The 20,485-nt window shown below is 43.1% G+C and overlaps 2 protein-coding genes across 2 annotated transcripts; both read right to left on the reverse strand.

Moving 5' to 3' along the window:
* Window positions 1–722: 722 nt before the first annotated feature.
* LOC124260723 lies at window positions 723–11,169 on the reverse strand. Its single transcript, XM_046695009.1, has 8 exons — window positions 11,109–11,169; window positions 10,108–10,218; window positions 7,758–7,931; window positions 6,390–6,657; window positions 5,784–5,955; window positions 5,022–5,199; window positions 2,620–2,721; window positions 723–873 (listed from the first exon to the last, which is right to left on the reverse strand). The coding sequence occupies exons 1-8, from the start codon at window positions 11,167–11,169 to the stop codon at window positions 758–760; spliced, it is 1,182 nt and encodes a 393-aa protein (XP_046550965.1). The 3' UTR covers window positions 723–757.
* Window positions 11,170–14,804: 3,635 nt separating this feature from the next.
* On the reverse strand, window positions 14,805–16,052 carry LOC124260724 (putative tyrosinase-like protein tyr-3). Its single transcript, XM_046695010.1, has 4 exons — window positions 15,882–16,052; window positions 15,641–15,790; window positions 15,433–15,546; window positions 14,805–14,950 (listed from the first exon to the last, which is right to left on the reverse strand). Exons 1-4 carry the CDS (start codon window positions 16,030–16,032, stop codon window positions 14,835–14,837), a joined length of 531 nt encoding a protein of 176 aa, XP_046550966.1. The 5' UTR covers window positions 16,033–16,052; the 3' UTR covers window positions 14,805–14,834.
* Window positions 16,053–20,485: the final 4,433 nt, after the last annotated feature.

A 20,485-nucleotide genomic window follows, 5' to 3' on the forward strand; every position in this document is an offset into this window, starting at 1 on the left:
GAGGAGAAAGGGGAGGCAGATCCAATATGGATTCTCCCCCAGTGCTGGCCTAAGGTGTATGCTGTCTTGAATGTGGGGTATTGCACACCGTCGTAAAATCACTGCAGTCTGTTTACATCGCCCTGCGCCCTTTACGTGCAAGATAGGGTGAAACAGCGTTCCGTTCAATATTATTAGATTTACACAGAGACATGCATGTTTGATTGCGACCGTGTGATACCAGAATATACATGTTATATCTATTATTGTATTACCAGTACTTTTAACGACGCGCTAGCGTTATTATTGAACAAAATGGTTCAACAGATAATGTGTGTGTTCACGAATTGATGGACCTGGACATGAAACACGTGAGTTTATTGTTTGTTGTTTAACGCCGCACTATATCGCAATATATCGGTCTGTAAATAATCGAGTCTGGGCCTGGCAGTCTAGTGATCAACAGCATGAGCATCGATCTACGCAATTGGGATACGATGACATGTGTCAACCGAGCCTTACTACCCATTATTTCCCTATTACGACAATCATGGGTTGCTGAAAACCTATTACGACAATCATGGGTTGCTGAAAACCAATTCTAACCCTGATCTTCACGGGTTGTTCGTGACGGCTTACTGTTTTGGAAATGTACTGCTCAGTTAATTATGTTTAATTATTTGATTACTTCAGCTCACGGCAAATGACAACTATTTTATCACTAAATAATACGTCAACTGCACTATTGGTATGAGTCTGGTTTATTGCATGGACATGGTTAGCACTGACCGCAGCTGCGTCTACACGAGGACAACATGTAGCCGGGATTCCGTGCACACTCCCCTGTCTGTGACCAGCTGCTGCAGTCGGGGTCCGTATCCTCACAAGACGCACCTTAAATTATGAAATAAAAAAAGATTACTAGCTTCGTGACATGTGATTTTTCTACACCGAAGATGGTACCAAAAGCAGCAACACTGACGCGTGGTATTTTGAAATCGGCAATTTTCGGTACTGATCGGAAAAACCTAATTGAGAAACATTAACACTTTAGGAGTAACGGATTGGCAGAGAGAGCTACATAATACCTTTGGCATGCATTGTACACAAAATGGACAATAATTATAGGATATCAAAGGAGCTTCCCCATTCATATCAAGTTTGTGTGACGAGTGAAATAATTTTGCTTTGTCACGAGCTTTAGCGGGTGGCAAAGCAAAATTATTTCACGAGGGACATAAACTTGATGTGAAAGGGGAACGAGTTTTGTATCCTATTTATTACCCACGTTCTAAAAAATAAAGCGATATTTTGCTTTCTTATATAGAACCGCACAACGCAGATGATTACATCATATTGGTGATTGGAATGTCAACCGCTACACTCCAGGAAAATGTATGCTGCGTAGAGGTAATGTAGTTCCTTTAACTAGTCAAGAAAATAAACAAATTAAGAAAGAATCAAGTCGAAATCAAAAATTTATTTTTTTTCAATTGAGGATTTGGCTTCAAATGCAACAATGTAATTCATCAAAACACTTGTAAAGTTTAAACATTTTGAATCTAACTACGTGACCTAAATCTCGCCTGAACGTCAGTCGGCCATCACTGTCGGGCTAGTCGTCATGTTAAGAACTGTTTACCAACAAGCAGATAAAAGGAAGCATTAGGAGCGGCACACACAACAGCAGAAGCCGAATGAACGTGAATAACAGGGAACTGTATGTCTCAAATAGTTGTGGTGAATGTTCGTCATCGGAGGACGAGACACTATATAAAACGGCGACGCTTGGCGGAGGACGCCAGTGACGCCTGCTAATCTCGGCTTGGAATTCCCAATTGTCGAGATTCGATGTTTACGTTGAAGGCTCCACCGTAAATTGGGCCTGAAAACACACTGCCTACAACCTCGAATGAAGACGATTTCAAGCCTATTGTGCTCTGACTAAGAAGTGTTTTCAACCCCTACACGAGAAACCACGGGAGGCATGGCAGTGGCAGTAGAACACTCGTTTTTACATGCTCTCAGAAGGTGTGAAAACTTCTGATTAAAAATCATGAATGGAATGAGTGATAAAAGTAGTACCGGCAATGTCAAAGTTCACGTATTAGCCAATCAAATCACTCGAAGGTGTTTAAACCCCTTTACGAATTACCACCTGGGTATAATAATATGTTTTATACTCTTTCTTACATAAATAGGGGGCGGTGGGGTAGCCTCATGGTTAAAACATTCGCTCGTCACGCCGAAGACCCGGGTTCGATTCCCCACATGGGTACAATGTGTGAAGCCCCTTTCTGGTGTCCACCGCCCTGATGTTGCTGGAATATTGCTAAAAGCGGCGTAAAACCATACTCACTCTCTCTCTTTCCTACATGAATAATTCAACTCCTATTCAGTGAGAACAGTTTTCCTGTCAAATCCAAGCGACTAAGGACGAAAATAGAAGGTGAAGATGAGTATGGGGCTGTTAAACCAAGGATTTGTACAAGCAATCACAGGATTCTTGTAGTGGTTGTCTTGACATGTGCCTGAAATGAAGAGCTCGTCTTCAACAAGCACAGATATTTTGTGCAAATGTCTTACAGCTGGCCGTTTGTTAGTGAATTACAAATATGTCCCATTAGAGACTTTCCATACCTGAACTTCCAGTTCCGGATCCGGTTCCACTTCCGCTTCCGGTCTCATTGCCTCCTCCCTCGAGGTTACAGTTCATCCTCAGTTGCTGGCTTCTCTCAGCATCTGAGACGTTACAAGTGAAGAAAGTACATACATCATAGAACACAGCATACGCCGTGGCTACAGAGGGACTGGGAAACGGCCTCAACATTAGCAGCACATACACCATAGTACATTAAAAACATCGTGGCTACAGAGGGGTCGGGAAACGGCCCTTAACCTTTGCACCACGTGCACCACAGGACATAGCATACACCGTGGCTACAGAGGCACGTGGTGACTGCCTCAACATTAGCAGCATATACACCATAGGACATAGCATACACCGTGGCTTCAGAGGGACGTGGTGACTGCCTCAACATTAGCAGCATATACACCATAGAACATACCATACACCGTGGCTACAGAGGGACGTGGTGACTGCCTCAACATTAGCAGTATATACACCATAGGACATACCATACACCGTGGCTACAGAGGGACGTGGTGACTGCCTCAACATTAGCAGCATATACACCATAGGACATAACACACACCGTGGCTACAGAGGGACGTGGTGACTGCCTCAACATTAGCAGCACATGCACCACAGGACATATCATACACCGTGGCTACAGAGGGACGTGGTGACTGCCTCAACATTAGCAGCATATACACCATTGCACATACCACACACCGTGGCTACAGAGGGTCGTGGTGACTGCCTCAACATTAGCAGCACATGCACCATAGGACATATCATACACCGTGGCTACAGAGGGACGTGGTGATTGCCTCAACATTAGCAGCACATGCACCATAGGACATATCATACACCGTGGCTACAGAGGGACGTGGTGACTGCCTCAACATTAGCAGCATATACACCATAGGCCATATCATACACCGTGGCTACAGAGGGACGTGGTGACTGCCTCAACATTAGCAGCATATACACCATAGGACATATCATACACCGTGGCTACAGAGGGACGTGGTGACTGCCTCAACATTAGCAGCATATACACCATAGGACATATCATACACCATGGCTACAGATGGACGTGGTGACTGCCTCCACATTAGCAGCATATACACCACAGGACATAGCATACACCATGGCTACAGAGGGACGTGGTGACTGCCTCAACATTAGCAGCATATACACCATAGGACATATCATACACCATTGCTACAGAGGGACGTGGTGACTGCCTCAACATTAGCCGCATATACACCACAGGACATAGCATACACCGTGGCTACAGAGGGACGTGGTGACTGCCTCAACATTAGCCGCATATACACCATAGGACATATCATACACCATGGCTACAGATGGACGTGGTGACTGCCTCAACATTAGCAGCATATACACCACAGGACATAGCATACACCGTGGCTACAGAGGGACGTGGTGACTGCCTCAACATTAGCAGTATATACACCATAGAACATACCATACACCATGGCTACAGAGGGACGTGGTGACTGCCTCAACATTAGCAGCATATACACCATAGGACATACCATACACCATGGCTACAGAGGGACGTGGTGACTGCCTCAACATTAGCAGCATATACACCACAGGACATAGCATACACCGTGGCTACAGAGGGACGTGGTGACTGCCTCAACATTAGCAGCATATACACCATAGGACATATCATACACCATGGCTAAAGAGGGACGTGGTGACTGCCTCAACATTAGCAGCATATACACCATAGGACATATCATACACCATTGCTACAGAGGGACGTGGTGACTGCCTCAACATTAGCCGCATATACACCACAGGACATAGCATACACCGTGGCTACAGAGGGACGTGGTGACTGCCTCAACATTAGCAGCATATACACCATAGGACATATCATACACCATGGCTACAGATGGACGTGGTGACTGCCTCAACATTAGCCGCATATACACCACAGGACATAGCATACACCGTGGCTACAGAGGGACGTGGTGGCTGCCTCAACATTAGCAGCATATACACCATAGAACATACCATACACCGTGGCTACAGAGGGACGTGGTGACTGCCTCAACATTAGCAGCATATACACCATAGGACATACCACACACCGTGGCTACAGAGGGACGTGGTGACTGCCTCAACATTAGCAGCATATACACCATAGAACATAGCATACACCGTGGCTACAAAGGAACTGGGTGTTTACATGAGCAGCAGATACATCTTAGAAGACTAAAACACCAAAACAACATGAAGAAGGCCGATCCTGGATCTTGCATGGACCGACGACCACGGGATCAATGCAATGCTAAGGTGGGCAACTTATCGAACCCTTTAGACGAGCCCAGTCGCGCCATTGTGAAGGAGAAAACGATAAATATGGCAGGTTGCTTACTTCTGGATGTGTTGCATCTCTTTAGGTACGTGTTCCCGCAAGGAAATACCTCCTTTATCAGAGAGAACAGCTGGGGATCGTATTGTCGTAGTGTCTCGGGGGTGTTGACGTGGTTGTGGATGCCGTTGGGGACTGCGGAGTAAGCGTTGACACTGAAGTAGCTTTGTGTACCTTCCGCCTAAGGAGAGGGGTTGATAAACTGTCACATGTAGCAGACTTACATGACAGCAGAGATGCAGTCTCAGTAACGGTACTTGTCACGGGCCGAGTTACGGTCACAGTCCCTTCCCGTGTAAAGTCACAGTAACAGTCAGGGCCAGGGTCATGGTCAGGGTCAGGGTCAGGGTCAAGGTCACAGGCACGAACACAATCAAGGTCATACTATGGATTGCCATGGTCGCGTGGCTTGCTGTGATTATGTTATTTTGCCAAAAATATTTTTACGATTAAGATACGACGCTGAAATGAAAAGACCACTTTAGCTACAGCTATTGTTTTTGTGTGTGTAAGATCTGGCTGAAATGGCGAGCGGGAGGCCGACGGGATGGCATTCTGCGGTAACAGCAAACACCCGTTTTTCTGACAAAATTATGTTAAATTACAACCTGTAGAAATATACCTAGAAAGTTGATGAACGTTGAGAGAAACCACATATACGAACATACCAACATATCATACATACCAACATACTATACATACACAAACAAACAACAGACGCAGTCACTCACTCACGATCAAACCAACTGTAATATTTCTACTTACGAAATATTCCTCCACTGTAGTCATGGCGTATGTATTTCGCCACCTACCGGCAGACTTGGCCTGGTCGTATAGCGACTGTAGGCGACCCTGCCAGCCTGGGATGGCATACTTGGCGCCCAGTAGATGGATGCCATGGGAGAACTCGTGCAGGAAGATGTCCTCGTCCCCATACCTGATTGTACGTTATATACAGACAAACTTTGGAAAAAGGTAAATTCAGTCCTTTTTACTTTCAAATTCAGGAATCACTTTTTCAAAAACATCCCATAATCGTGAGATTGATTGTGCTTTCTTTTTGGTAGCAGTGGAAGTAGTTGTACCAGAAGTGAGTGAGTGAGTGAGTGAGTTTAGTTTTACGCCGCTTTTAGCAATATTCCAGCAATATCACGACGGGGGACACCACAAATAGGATTCACACATTGTACCTATGTGGGGGAATCGAACTCGGGTCTTCAGCGTGACGAGCGAACGCTTGATGCACAATGCTACCCCACCGCCCCAGTACCAGTAGTAGTGCAGTGATGTTGGTGTTGGTGGTTTTGGTGTTGATGTTGGTGTTGTTGTTGGTGGTGGTGGTAGTGGTAGTAGAAAACTGTGGTATTTCACCTGTCATTAGTGTAACACAGGATGTTTTCTTCGCCTCCCGTTGATACTGGGGCGTGTTCCGTCGCCCCAAGTCCACGTGCTCGGTCGTTCCAGGAGGGGCCAAGCCAAGCGTGCTCCGGAATAGAAACTGTCCCTTCCCGAGCTCCGATCACTGCCACCCTCCCCGACAGTCGGTAGTAGGACTGCCGCACACCGCTGTGGTCGGCGAGGAGGAAGCGAAGGACGTAACAGGCGCGGCGAAGAGCGTCGTCGGGGACGTTAACGGAACCTGTACAATAGACACTTATCTTCTTGACGCGCATTGACCGTTTTCTTCAAAACCATAACCAATGATAGAAATAGAAATGACAAATATACAGCTAAAACATAAATCTCTTCAAGACAATTTCCTCGTCAAAGGCAAGGTCGTAAATGGATCAAGTGATGGACAAGAAAACCCAGCAACACCTAAACCCGTCAACCGTCACCCCAGCCACTACGTACGTAGGAAGATATGACAGGAGTAACCTCTGTGGGAAGAGAATGTCACCCCAGTGACTTAACTATGAATATATTATTCCCATCAGGCCGTTGGCTATTTTCAGTGCGAGCTAGATCAAGGGCAAGGTCGTCAATGGCGACGTGATACGCTTCAGACCCGGTTAAGATGAATACATGAAAGAACGACAATGGGTCCACTGCCAGGTGTTATCGATTCAGCGTGTTGTAACGTTTGTGTACACGATACAATAAACAAGAAATTCGATAAGTTAGTGGTGCGAATTCTAAGCAGAGATTTTTGTCCTGCTGCATCCATTTCGTAATATATAGTTTGCTACAACTCCGATAGTGGCAAAATACATGCCGGTGATAGTTTTAGCGTTACAGGCCCCCTGACCAAAACACCCAAACGGGATTTTTTCAGTAGGCCCTTACGACAAGCGTTATTTAGTTGGGGATTTATTGAAACCCTGATTTCTTTCTATTAAGGTAATAGTGAGTGAGTTTAGTTTTACGCCGCACTCAGCAATATTCCAGCTCTATGGTGGCGGTCGGTAAATAATCGTCTGGACCAGACAATCCAGTGATCAACAGCATGAGCACCGATCTGCGCAATTGGGAACCGATGACATGTGTCAACCAAGTCAGCGATCCTGACCACTCGATCCCGTTAGTCGCCGCTTACGACAAGCATGGGTTACTGAAGGTTCATTCTAACCCGGACCTTCACGGGTAGACAAGCATGGGTTACTGAAGGTTCATTCTAACCCGGACCTATACGGGTTATTAAGGTAATAAGATGTACCAGTACGTATTACAAACCGCCTCCAAATAGCTGGAATATTGTTGAATGTGACGTTAGGAACAAACAAACAAACAAAAGATCACCTAATACGGGTATCCCATACGCCTCTGTATATTTCTGGTAGAAATTCGACAATCCACTTGGTCCGATCTTTTTTGCGCGCCTTAACCGCGTAGGAACTCCCCGGATGTTGCTGCACGTGTTGGTGGAGGTGGAATGGCCTGGTCGCTCTCCAGTGGCCCTCCTATGACGAAAAGCTTAAAAAACGTAAATTTAAGCTTCAGTGGCATATTTTTAAAAAATACAATCACCAGTTCCTTACTAATGCAGAAACTGGAAATCCTATTCAATGGATTACCGACTTAACAAAGAATATTGCCAAACTTTCCAAATAATTCCCTTCGTTTCCAGATACGTGTATATGTCAATTTTCTCTTGACCAAAGGGGCGGTGGGGTAGCCTAGTGGTTAAAGCGTTGGCTCGTCACGCCGAAGACCCGGGTTCGAATCCCCACATGGGTACAATGTGTGAAGCCCATTTCTGGTGTCCCCGCCGTGATGTTGCTTGAATATTGCTAAAAGCGGCGTAAAACCAAACTCAGTCAGTCAGTCTTGACCAAAAGTTGGATATTGACAAAAAAGACTCGTGTTAAAACGTGACTAGGCGAAAACGGATCCCGAAAACCGCACGGTCCAAAATACAGCTATGAAACCCGTATCATATGTATCACTGAATAACCCCATGTGGGTGTAATTTCTTTTGTCGGGCAGTTGATTTAGCCATGAACAACTACCTATTCGACATGCATTCTTTTATGCATAAGGTGTCTACGGTTTGACAGTCGAGGGATTTTATCCAATCCGCGTGTGGTGTGTGGAGTTGCGTCCCTAGGGCAAACGTACGATCATGGGTTCGAATCTACGTTCGCTACCATCATGTTCCTGGGTTTGTCTAGACCATATCTACAAACACACGTGTTTCGTTGAAGCAGTAAAACCCTTAAACCTTATCGCTGCAAACGTTAGTTCCAAAACACAGCTATGAAACCCATCAAAAACACGTGGCATAATTTCTTTTTTTCGGGGTTTAATTTAGCCATGAACAATTAACAGTTGACCTGCATTCTTTTATGTATAATATGCCAACTATTTAATTGACAGTTGAGTGATTTTTGGCCAGTCCTCCCTTGCTGTGTGGAATTGCAATCCTAGGGCACGCCACAATCCTTTGATCGTGGGTTGGATGAGTGAGTATGTTTTTACGCCACTTTTAGCAATAATCCAGCAATATCATGACGGGGGCATTAGAAAAGGGCTTCACACATTGTACCCATGTGGGGAATCGAATCCGGGCCTTGGGCGTGACGAGCGAACGCTTTAACCACAAGGCTACCCCACCCTCCTCCATAGTGTGTTGAAATCCGAATTTCTAAGGTTTGTACATACCATACACGAATAGTCAACATCTGAACCTGGACCACAAAGAGCTTTGCAGACACAATCTCCCACGACATTATATAACTGGAATACTGTCCGCGGCAGCCCCAGACCGCAGCTCACAGCTCACTCCCACGTATCACCAAAGAAACAGCTGGTGTTTTAGCTGTAGCTGAACAAATATCCAGTCTCTATAAAATCTATACACTACACTGCACATCCCTCTTTTTATCATATTAACATTTTTCCCACAAACAAATATCGGTTTCAAATTCATGGCATGTTTTTCATCTTTTATTATGAGATTCCAACACACCTTAACATACGTCCTTTGTTAAACAATGTCTTCGAACAGTAACTGAACGCAGTAGTAGCAGTTTTAGGCCTTAACAAGGCGCAGTTGATTCTCAGGGTGATTAAGCTACTCGTAGTCTCCCTTTAAATGTTGCCGCACGCGTTTTAACATGCTTTCCAGGTGGAAACACTTAAACTGAGAGCGAACAACATATATAAACAAACTACAAGAACAAATATGACATGTTATATACAGTTCGGTGAAAGGAAAAAAGCATGATCGTTCTATTCAGTTACCTAAAAGTGACCAAGAACGTTTCAGGAAACTGTTACAAAAGGACGATGGCGGCAAGAAAAATATCTCGTGGATATTTTTGCGACTAGTTTCGTCTAAGCGCAAACTCAAGCTAAAATAATTGTCAATTTGTGCGCAATTATTCACGTACATGTATATCTCATATTGCAGATACTATTTAAAACACAGCAGACTTTAGTTGATATGATTCAGTATAATTCAACTCAGTCAAGATCATCTTGGGTTTAGGTACAAGGTTTCATTGACCAGAATTCTTGAAGTCCAACGGCGTTCTGTTTGGTATTTCGTATTTAGCTCATGTTTTTTAACGATAGGTGGACAAGTTTTCTTGCAGGTTACGAAATGGGGAGGGGTGGAGACGAATCGCAAAAGAACCCCCAATCTTACCAGAGCCATCTCTTGCATGATAATAATCTGCTTCTGTTGAATTTCGTTGAGGATCTTCCCACTCAAAGACCAAGGTAACATTACTGCGAGGAACGTGGTGTTTAATCCGGCCTATATAAAATTAAAACTGCCATTACATCACAGTAAAAATAAAACATATGTCCCTTTAGTACAACAGGTTCAAAACATAAGCGCCTCTTTCGTGTATGTTTCTTGTAGTATCATTTTTAAGTTTAAGTAATATTTTTGGGGGGAGTGAGTTGGGTTTTACGCCATTTAGAACACTGATCCACCAATATCACTGCGAGAGACACCAGAAATGAGCTTCACAGAATTGGGTACCGGACAAAAGCCCCTCACTAATTTGAGCCCCCTGTCACAATCTTCTCAATTCATGTATGTCATAAAAGAATGAATATTTCTCTCTGCTCTTATATATTTTATACAGTATTTTAAGTAGGAAAAAATATATCACATTTTATAGAGTATGATGAACTTTTCTCATTGCTCTAATATATTTGCATCGTAACAATGTAAAGGAAATGGAGAAAATGTGATAATTTCTTACTCGGAACGTCTGCAACCTATAAAGGAAATTGGTATTTTGCAAAACAATTATTTCTCACAGCCAAACTCAGGCTTTCCCAAGGTGTATATACATTTCTGTGAAAGACATTTGACGAAAACCTTATCCAACAAAAACTATTTGCTAATTACATATTAATTTATATATTATTTAGGGTCATTATATTATGAAGCAATAAAAGTTTTCATGTCATTTATCAGTTCTTGTCTTTAATCTTATTTTCTCATTAATACACAAATTGAGAGACTTTTGGACATTTTCGAGGCGCTTGTGTCCAGAGGGGCTTTTGGCAGAGGGACTTTTGTCTTCGCCCAGACTCACAGAATGTTCCGATGACGGGGATCAAACCCGTTAATATGGAGACCTAGTTCTAGATAAATAACACGTCTAAAATCGTCAGATGATAGCAACCTACCGGAGTTTGCGATGCTAGGCCCGACGAGAAGAAAGACCAACACGCTCACGTGTAGATCCATGGTGACTGTATGTCAGTACGTTTGGAGGTCTTATATACCCCCGCGAGAACTCACAGGTGGTGAGAAAATAAACATGGTCATATGTGTAATTCACAAGATCCACCTATGCCGTCGTTTTCGTTTCATAATCGTGACGTCTTAAAAAGTCAGGCCGAAACTGAAAACTGAAATGAAATTCTCAAACAAACACGGATATCTGTGATTGCACTATACTCGGCCTCCTTTGCCATCTTTGATTCTATTTAATAAGGTTCGGCGTGTTGAGGCCAAGCAATGTGAAAATATTTGGTGTGACTTTGGATGCATTTTGTTGCAATGTTTCCAAAAAGGTTTGTTGATGAATGAACGTACTGTATGATGTACGTTCAACGCTCAACAGTCCTGACACAAATCAACTCTATATATGTAAGTGACAACATCCTAAAAATGTAGCACTGAACAGTCCCAACACAGATTAACTCCATGTAAGTGTTCCTGAATTCTCAGATTTCGTGACAAACATCCTAAAAAGTAACACTGAACAGTGCCAACACAAATTAACTCTATGTAAGTGTGTCCGAATTTTCAGATTTTGAGACAAACATGCTATATACTAACAGAAACACTGAACAGTCCAAACACAAATCAACTCTATATTAGTCTGAAATCTCATATACATGTATACTAGGCGTCATTAATAAAGTGTTAAATGATATACAGCACATTTAAAGAAAAGTTTCTCAGAAATAATAGAAGTAAGAGTGTCCTCATAATGTTGAATGTGTTGACAAACGTGACACATCGTGACATACAGACAAAAAGTTCAAACATACTAGTAAACATCAGTTGTATAGACCAACCCCCCAAAATGAACATAACAAACATGAAGCACTCGGTCATTCAATATCTTGTGCACCCTCCTCGCACGTCCAAGACACTTGTGCACCTTGTTCTCATGCTCCTTATCAAGTTCATAAAGGAAGCTTGGGGAATCGCATTTCATTCCTCTACTAGAGCTCTGCGGAGTTCTGAGAGATCCACTGGTCCTGGGTGACGTGTGTACACACGTTGACCGAGTTCATCCGAGGCATGCTCAAATGGGTTGATGTGTGGCAAGCATGCTGGCCACTCCACTCTACACCCTGCTGCCTTAGGAATTCCACGACAATCCTGGCCCTATGAGGCCTCGCTTTGCCGTCTTGCAGTAAAGAGGGTCGACCATAAAAACCATGCATAACGGTACTACTAGAGGAGCCAGAATCTCGTCCCGATAACGCTGTCCGGTAACATTACCGACGACCACGTGCAGTGGAATACGTCAAGTAGGTGTTATCCCTCCTCAAACTATGTTCGACACCACCCGACACCACCCCACACCCCACACCCCACACCCCCACACCCTCCCCCACAGCAGCATTGCATGTCGACCCCATCTGCAACATCCTAATGGCTCTTTCTCTCTCTTCCGCTGTTAATCGTGGCATATTTCTCGTACTTGTGTATCATATCATGTGTTCTAGGCTCTCTTCATACCCTATAGAATCATTCTACATGTGAAATGGATGCAAATACTGCTTGAATATTGCTGCGTTTTGGCGATTGATATTGCTATGAGTAAACAGAAAATGGAAAAATGTTACTTTGCAAGCACAAATGTTAACAAAGATAATTTCAGATGTTCCTAAACATTTTTTCTTAATATCAAAGACACGTTTTACTTGTTTCACTAATGCAAAATAGCAGAAAATGTTTTAAAAGGCTGAAATCATAGGAATGAATATTTTACAATTTTACACACTCTACAACAGTTAGTTCTTGTTTTAATAGTTGAAAAATGGTGACTTTAAATAGTTTATCTTTGTCTTAAAGCAGAATTGAATTTCAACCATTCTTTTTGGACATCCTATTTTGGCATGGACGAAAATAGGACAATTTACCTCTTCTGAAAAATATGCATTTCACCTAAATATGAATGCATTTGAGAATTTGTTTTCGTGATTTGCATTAAGCTGTGTTGTTATAATAAGCTTTCTTGTAAACTAATACCTTCTAACATATCTTTGAGAATTTTCAAGTAATTGATAAAGGTTGGAGGGTAATGTTTCTTTTGGCGTTTAGTGTGACCTTGACCTTCGTTTGGAGACTTAAACGGATGCACTACACGAACAGCTGATGTTTCCGTCTACCTTACACAGTTAACATGAGCGTCTTTTGAGAGCAGCCTGCTTTCCCTCTTTCAAATAATACGGAGAGAAAGGAATTTCGCTTAAAGATCAAAGAAACCAGACTAGAGAGGGGGTACAGAAAGCGGTGTTTTAAGTTGTTCTTTTGATTTCCTTCGAACTGTATATTGTAGAACTCCGCTTATCCAGACCCTAATCCAATCCAGACCGCTTATCCAAAACCGTACACCTAGCCTGAAGGACGATATTGACGGTTGGGTAACTGATGAGATTCAGATATCCTGAAACTCGTTTATCCGGACAAAGTAGGAAAACGCAGGTGTCCGGATTAGGGAGATTCGACTGTACATATAAATGTCAATAATGTCAACAATGTCAACATTATAGCATAGAATCATAATCGTGCAAAACAAGATTTGTTGGTTTGGTCCGTTAAGGAATGAAAATTGTTCTTATAATTTGTTTAACGTATAAACATAGTTAAGCAGAGTTATAAAATATCAAACTCGTTCTAAGTAAATGCCCTTTTCACTAACTTTATGTTGCATCTTTCAGACAATAATTTGGTTGTCACATCTTGTGTGTGCCGCTGGGCTTGAATTGACCATCAACTGAACTGGACAGCCACTGACCCCTGATAGTGCCGATGGGAATGCCCGTCTTCACCACCAACACGCCGAAGGTTGAGTGATAGGAATGAGGAATGTTTCGGCCTTGCGTTATGTCTTACATGTTGAATATTATCAGCTGTGCATTCGTATCTGATTGTACATTCACTATGAAGCTTTAGACACACTAACGAATGTTTAATTTCTATCGGCTGTTATACGACTCGTATATTATAATAATGTAAGGGGCGGCGGGGTAGCCTAGTGGTTAAAGCGTTGGCTCGTCACGCCGAAGACCCGGGTTCGAATCCCCACATGGGTACAATGTGTGAAGCCCATTTCTGGTGTCCCCCGCCGTGATGTTGCTGGAATATTGCTAAAAGCGGCGTAAAACCATACTCAGTCAGTCAGTCAGTATAATAATGTAAGTTTACCAGCATGCGAGACTTGGAGGTTAGGAAGGTGGAACTCTCCCTGTGTTTGTTCCGGTTGTTTGTTTGTTTGTTTGTTTGTTTGTTGTTTAACGCTGTATTCAGCAACATTTCAGCTACATGGCGGCAGTATTTATATATTTAAGTCTGTACGAGACAATCCAACAATCAACAGCATGAACATCGATCTACGCAATTTGGATACGATGGCATGTGTCAACCAAGTCAGCCAGCCTGACCACCTGATCCCGTTAGTCGCCTCTTACGACAAGCATGGTTGCTGAAGACCAATTCTAACCTGGATCTTCATAGGTTGGTCGTTTCGGCTTACTATGGGTTCACATTGGATATATACTGCGCAGTTAAATATATTGAACACTTTAACTCTCAACAAATGACAAATCTTATGACTAAATGAAGACTCAAGTCAACAGCATGTTGTTTGGTTTATTGCATGGACATGGTCAGCACTGACCGCAGCTTCGTCTACACGAGGACAACATGTAGCCAGGGTTTCGTTGACACTCCCCTGTCTGTGACCAGCTGCTGCAGTAGACGTTCGTATCCTCACAAGACGTACCTTAAATTATGAAATCAAACTATGCTTACTAGTTTCGTGACATGTGCATTTTTCTCCATCCAAAACTGACGCCTGTTTTTTTTAAATCGGCAATTTGCGGTACTGATCGAAAAATGCGACTGGGGAAACATTAACACTTTGGGAGTAGCAGTTTTGTTGAGAGAACTATGTAATATTAATAATGATGGCATGCATTTGTACACTTAATGTACAATGATATGTTTATCTTCTTTCCTACATAAATAGTTCAAGTCCTATTCAGTGAGAATCAAATCCAAGTGTCAAAGCAAGGATGATAACCCTAATGAATGACATTCTAGATTCTATACAATCACACTATTCTGCTTCGTTTAAGAGACGCACATCTGCCAGCATCTTGTTCTCTTTACAATAAAACCAAGACCCGAGGACGACTGGGCCGCCTGTGATGCCTTCTGCGTGTAAACTGTGAACCATTAAGAGAAAAGAACATAATGTCGAACCTCCGCACTTGTTGCAACTTCGTCTACATTGAACATGCATGTAGGCTTGGTTAGAATCACACTCTCCTCGAGACGCCCACGACTTGCAGTAGGTGTTGGTGTCCTGACAAGTTCCTGAAAAAGACAAGTGGTATTCACTCCGGACAGATCATTTGTATACCGTTTTGGTGTCTTATTATTGCATGGGTATCCATTCGAGCTTCCATACCTGTATCAGTGCCACTTCCCGATCCGGTTCCATCTCCACCGCATTTGCTGCAACTTCGTCTACAGTACACGTGCATGTATCCGGGGTTGGAGCCGCACTCCCCTTGAGAAGCCCACGACCTGCAGTTCGAGTTGTTGTCCTGACAGGTTCCTGAAATGAAGGCATATTTGTTTGTGTAAATGTCTTATAGCTGGACATTTCCTAGTGAAGTAAACATATGTCCATTCAGGACTCTCCATACCTGAACCTGTTCCACTTCCACTTCCAGATCCACTTCCGGATCCACTTCCAGATCCGCTTCCACTTCCGGATCCCGTTCCACTTCCGCTTCCAGTCTCATTGCCTCCTCCCCCGCTATCCGTGCCGCCCCCGCCACTGAGGTTACAGTTCATCTTCAGTTGCTGACTTCTCTCAGCATCTGCAACATTAGAAGTGTAAGCGTCATCGTAAGCAGTGCATACAATCATGGAACACTAAAACACACCATGGGTAGAGAGGGACTGTGAAAACATCAGCAGCACCCACACCGTAGAACACTAGCGTACGCCTGGTTACGGTGGAACTTGGAAGCAGCTAATAAATGGTACGACATGGAATTACCATTCTGGAAAACACGATTAATGGACCATTTGATCGATTTTCAATTAACATGCATGGCCTTGATAAACTCAGATCACACTGTACAAAAACTATGTTAAGGTTGAAACAGAAGTGAGTGAGTGAGAAAATGCAGAAGAGGTGATCAGGATCGGGCGTTGTGTCTGATTGCTGGTCATCGAATTATAGTGAACGTTTATCAGTGATTCAGTTGTTTCTGTGTGACAATATCTTTTGCCTTTGAGTATACTTCTAAGGGAGAAGAAAATGCGATGTAGGTCTTGAAGAAAACATGAATCAAAGTTCAGTACCAGCGGACAAGACTCCGAACAACGTCGATCCGGAATCGTAACCAACAACCACGGGATCCTGGCAAAGTTAAGGTGCGGAACTTCTCGAACCCTTTAGAGAACGAGCCCAGTCGCGCCATTGTGAAGGAGATAACGATAAATATGGCAGGTTGCTTACTTCTGGATGTACTGCATCTCTTTATGTACGTGTTCCCGCAGGGAAATACTTCCTGTATCAGAGAGAACAGCTGGGGATCGTATGGCCGAAGTTTCTCACGGGTGTTGACGTGGTTGTGGATGCCGTTGGGGACGGCGGAGTAAGCGTTGACGCTGAAGTAGCTTTGTGTACCTTCCGCCTGAAGATGTAAAGATGACGGTCAGGGTCAGGGTCATCGGCAAGGTTATAGTCAAGGTTATACTGTGGATTCTTGAAACGACTACAGCTACTGCTTGTATGATTGGAGAATATGGGCATTCTGGGTTAACAACCGACGCTTTATTGTAGACTCAAGTCAACAGCATGTTGACTAAGATGTCGATCAGGAGACCTACAAGGTGACATTGTCGGAAATATCAAACACCTATTTGTCTGCTAATCAACTGCTAAATACAAGCTGACGTAATATAACCAGAACGTTGATGAATATTGCGAGAAACAACACATACGAACAGCACATACACTCACAAACTACACACGCACACACGCTCACGCGCTCACACTCTCACACGCACACACGCGCTGTCGCATTTTTACTTACGAAATATTCCTCCACTGTCGTTATGGCGTATGTGTTTCGCCATCTACCGGCAGATCTGGCCTGGTAGTATAGCGACTGTAGGCGACTCTGCCAACCTGGGATGGCATACTTGGCGCCCAGTAAATGGATACCATGGGCAAACTCGTGCAGGAAGATGTCTTCAACCCGATACCTGATGTAATATTAATTTATATTCATTAATTAAGTGGGTCTTTTTGAAAGCTGTCATACTTTGGAAAGGGTGAGTGAGTTTAGTTTTACGCCGCACTCAGCAATATTCCAGCTATATGGCGGCGGTCTGTAAATAATCGGGCCTGGACCAGACAATCCAGTGATCAACATCATGAGCAGCGTTCTAAGCAATTGGGAACCGATGACATGTGTCATCCAAGTCAGTGGGTATGACCACCAGATCCCGTTAGTCGCATTGGCTACTGAGGATCAATTCTAACCCGGGTCTTCACGGGTACATTAAGTCCCATCAGCCGATTTGTTAGTCTTATCGGGGATTTTTCCTTTAAAAATCACAGCTTTCGTCAGGATCCATTTTCTTATAAATGTTCCCATAATAGTCAGCTCGATAGCGCTTTTTCATTTTTGTAACATTTGAAGTAGTAGCAGTTGCAGTAGCAGTAGCAGCAGCAGCAGCAGCAGTGGTAGGAGTAGCAGTAGTAGTAGCAGTATCAGTAGTAGTAGTAGTAGTAGTAGCAGCAGCAGTAGTAGCAGCAGTAGAAGTAGTAGTAGTAGTAGTAGTAATAGTAGTAATTGTAGTTGTAGTAGTAGTAGTCCTTGCATTCGTTTTTCTTTCAAAAAAAAGTTTTCATTTATTGCTCTGAAAGCAATTAATATTACATAATCACAATTAATACCTTAAATATATGATCGATTTAACATAGAAAGTTCAATGCTTTTATGCGGATGGGTAAGTCGGATATTTTATAAATACAAGACTTTTAATAGGATTGTCATGATGCATATTTATGCTATTCCACTCTCGTAAAATTAACATTTTAACATTTACACGCAACCCATCTGGGAACTTCCTTTAAGGTGTTGAAGAGTCCCCTATATTAAACGTATGTACATTTCATATTAACACTTTGATGCAAAATCACATATTGACGATTTCGCGTCAGAAGTAACTGGTCTTGGTCAACAAACAGAAAACCTTCTTTTTCACTTTTTAGGCCAGCTGACTTCATCCAAGCGAAGGACTCTTCTTGTTTTTCACATTAACTAAATCAACATTAGCATAATATTATGTCCAACATCCTTGGTTCTTTTAAAGAAACTGGTTTTCACCTGTCATTGGTGTAACACAGGATGTTTTCTTCGCCTCCCGTTGATACTGGGGCGTGTTCCGTCGCCCCAAGTCCACGTGCTCGGTCGTTCCAGGAGGGGCCAAGCCAAGCATGTTCCGGAATAGACACCGTCCCTTCCCGAGCTCCGATCACTGCCACCCTCCCCGACAGTCGGTAGTAGGACTGCCGCACACCGCTGTGGTCGGCGAGGAGGAAGCGAAGGACGTAACAGGTGCGGCGAAGAGCGTCGTCGGGGACGTTAACGGAACCTACAGCAAAGACGCTTATTTACTTAATTACGAACGTAATATTTTCAGTCGGCTCAAGCAATTTAAAGCTGGGATTCATTATTTGTATTAAGTTAATAATAACTACCAGTAGGTATTATATCACCTAATACGGGTATCCCATACGCCTCTGTATATTTCTGGTAGAAATACGCCAGTCCACTTGGCCCGATGTTGCTTGCGCTTCTCAGCTGCGCAGGAACTCCCCGGATGTCGCTGCACGTGTTGGTGGAGGTGGAATGGCCTGGGCGCCCTCCAGTTGCCCTCCTATGACGAAAAGCTGAAGCCAATAGCAATTCTGTTTGGATAAATACAATCACCAATTCATTACCCCTGCAAGCTGCTGGAAGTGTCATTCAGTTCATTACAGATAAAACAAAAGATCATTGCGAAAACGCTCCCTTTCTTTTCCAGACAGCAGCTGTATTTATCATATTGGTAACTGTCCGTGAAAAGAGACTACATGTATACAGATAAAAGTTGAATTGGACCACAAAATGACATTTGTGTTGAAGATTGATTGATATCTTAAATATATGATCGATTTATCCGTCAACACCTCCCAATTGACATGCATTCTTTATGTATAAGGTGCACACAATGTTGTAGTAGGGATTTCTCTCCAGTCTTTCCGTGGAGTGTGGAATTCCATCCGTAGTGTACGCAACAACCCTATGATCATGGGTTTGAATCCCGATTCGACCCGATTATGTTTCTAGGGTTTGTCTGTACCACTCACTCATCATTGTTAATGGTATGAGTGGTGAAGAATAGAAAACAACAGTCTTACCAGAGCCATCTCTCGTATGATAATAATCTGCTTCTGTTGGAGGTCGTTGAGGATCTTCCCACTCAAAGGCCAAGGTCAGATCACTGCCTGGAACGTGGTGTTTGATCCGGCCTGTGTAAAAATATAACTGTCATTACAGTACAGCAAAAAATAAAACATATGTCCCTTTAGTACAAAGGTTCAAAACATAAGCGTCTTTTACTTGCATGTTTCTTAAAGTATCATTTTAAAGTTTTGGAGTGAGTGAGTGAGTATGGGTTCACGCCGTTTGGAGCAATGATCCAGCAGTATCACGGAGGGAGACACCAGAAATTCAATTCAATTCAATGATTCAATCATTGTCCCCACATACGAAATCAACGTAGCGATCGAACGTTTTAACCACATGGCTACGCCCTTTTACGCTTTGAAACTGAGCATTGATGTATTGTTTTTTCCTGAAACTGAAAGGCAAGACACCAGATATAGTGTGCATTGTGTTTCTACAGCATAAAATATTTCAATTTAAATCTAATTACATCCGTGACAGATACTTCTAAAAATACAACGTGACACGTAGATGTTTTAAGTGTCGGATGAACGGGTTATTAGCACAGCAGTAACATTTTAAAGTGTGGTGGGGGAGATGACGAAGTGATTAACTATTCAAGATTTCAGCACTAATTAACATTGCGACGGGTATAAAAAGTTGTGTGTGCGTGCGTGCGTGTGCGTGTAAGCCTACTGTCCGGACTAGTACACGTTAAATGATGCTAGCCAATTGAGTTTTCACCACTGTGCAAAAGCTCATTCTTTAAAAATTCACCATGGAGGTCTTGTCGT

This window comes from Haliotis rubra, unplaced genomic scaffold (genome assembly GCF_003918875.1).
Source record: "Haliotis rubra isolate DU_JTF1 unplaced genomic scaffold, ASM391887v1 Scf772, whole genome shotgun sequence".
Classification (NCBI taxonomy): domain Eukaryota; kingdom Metazoa; phylum Mollusca; class Gastropoda; order Lepetellida; family Haliotidae; genus Haliotis; species Haliotis rubra.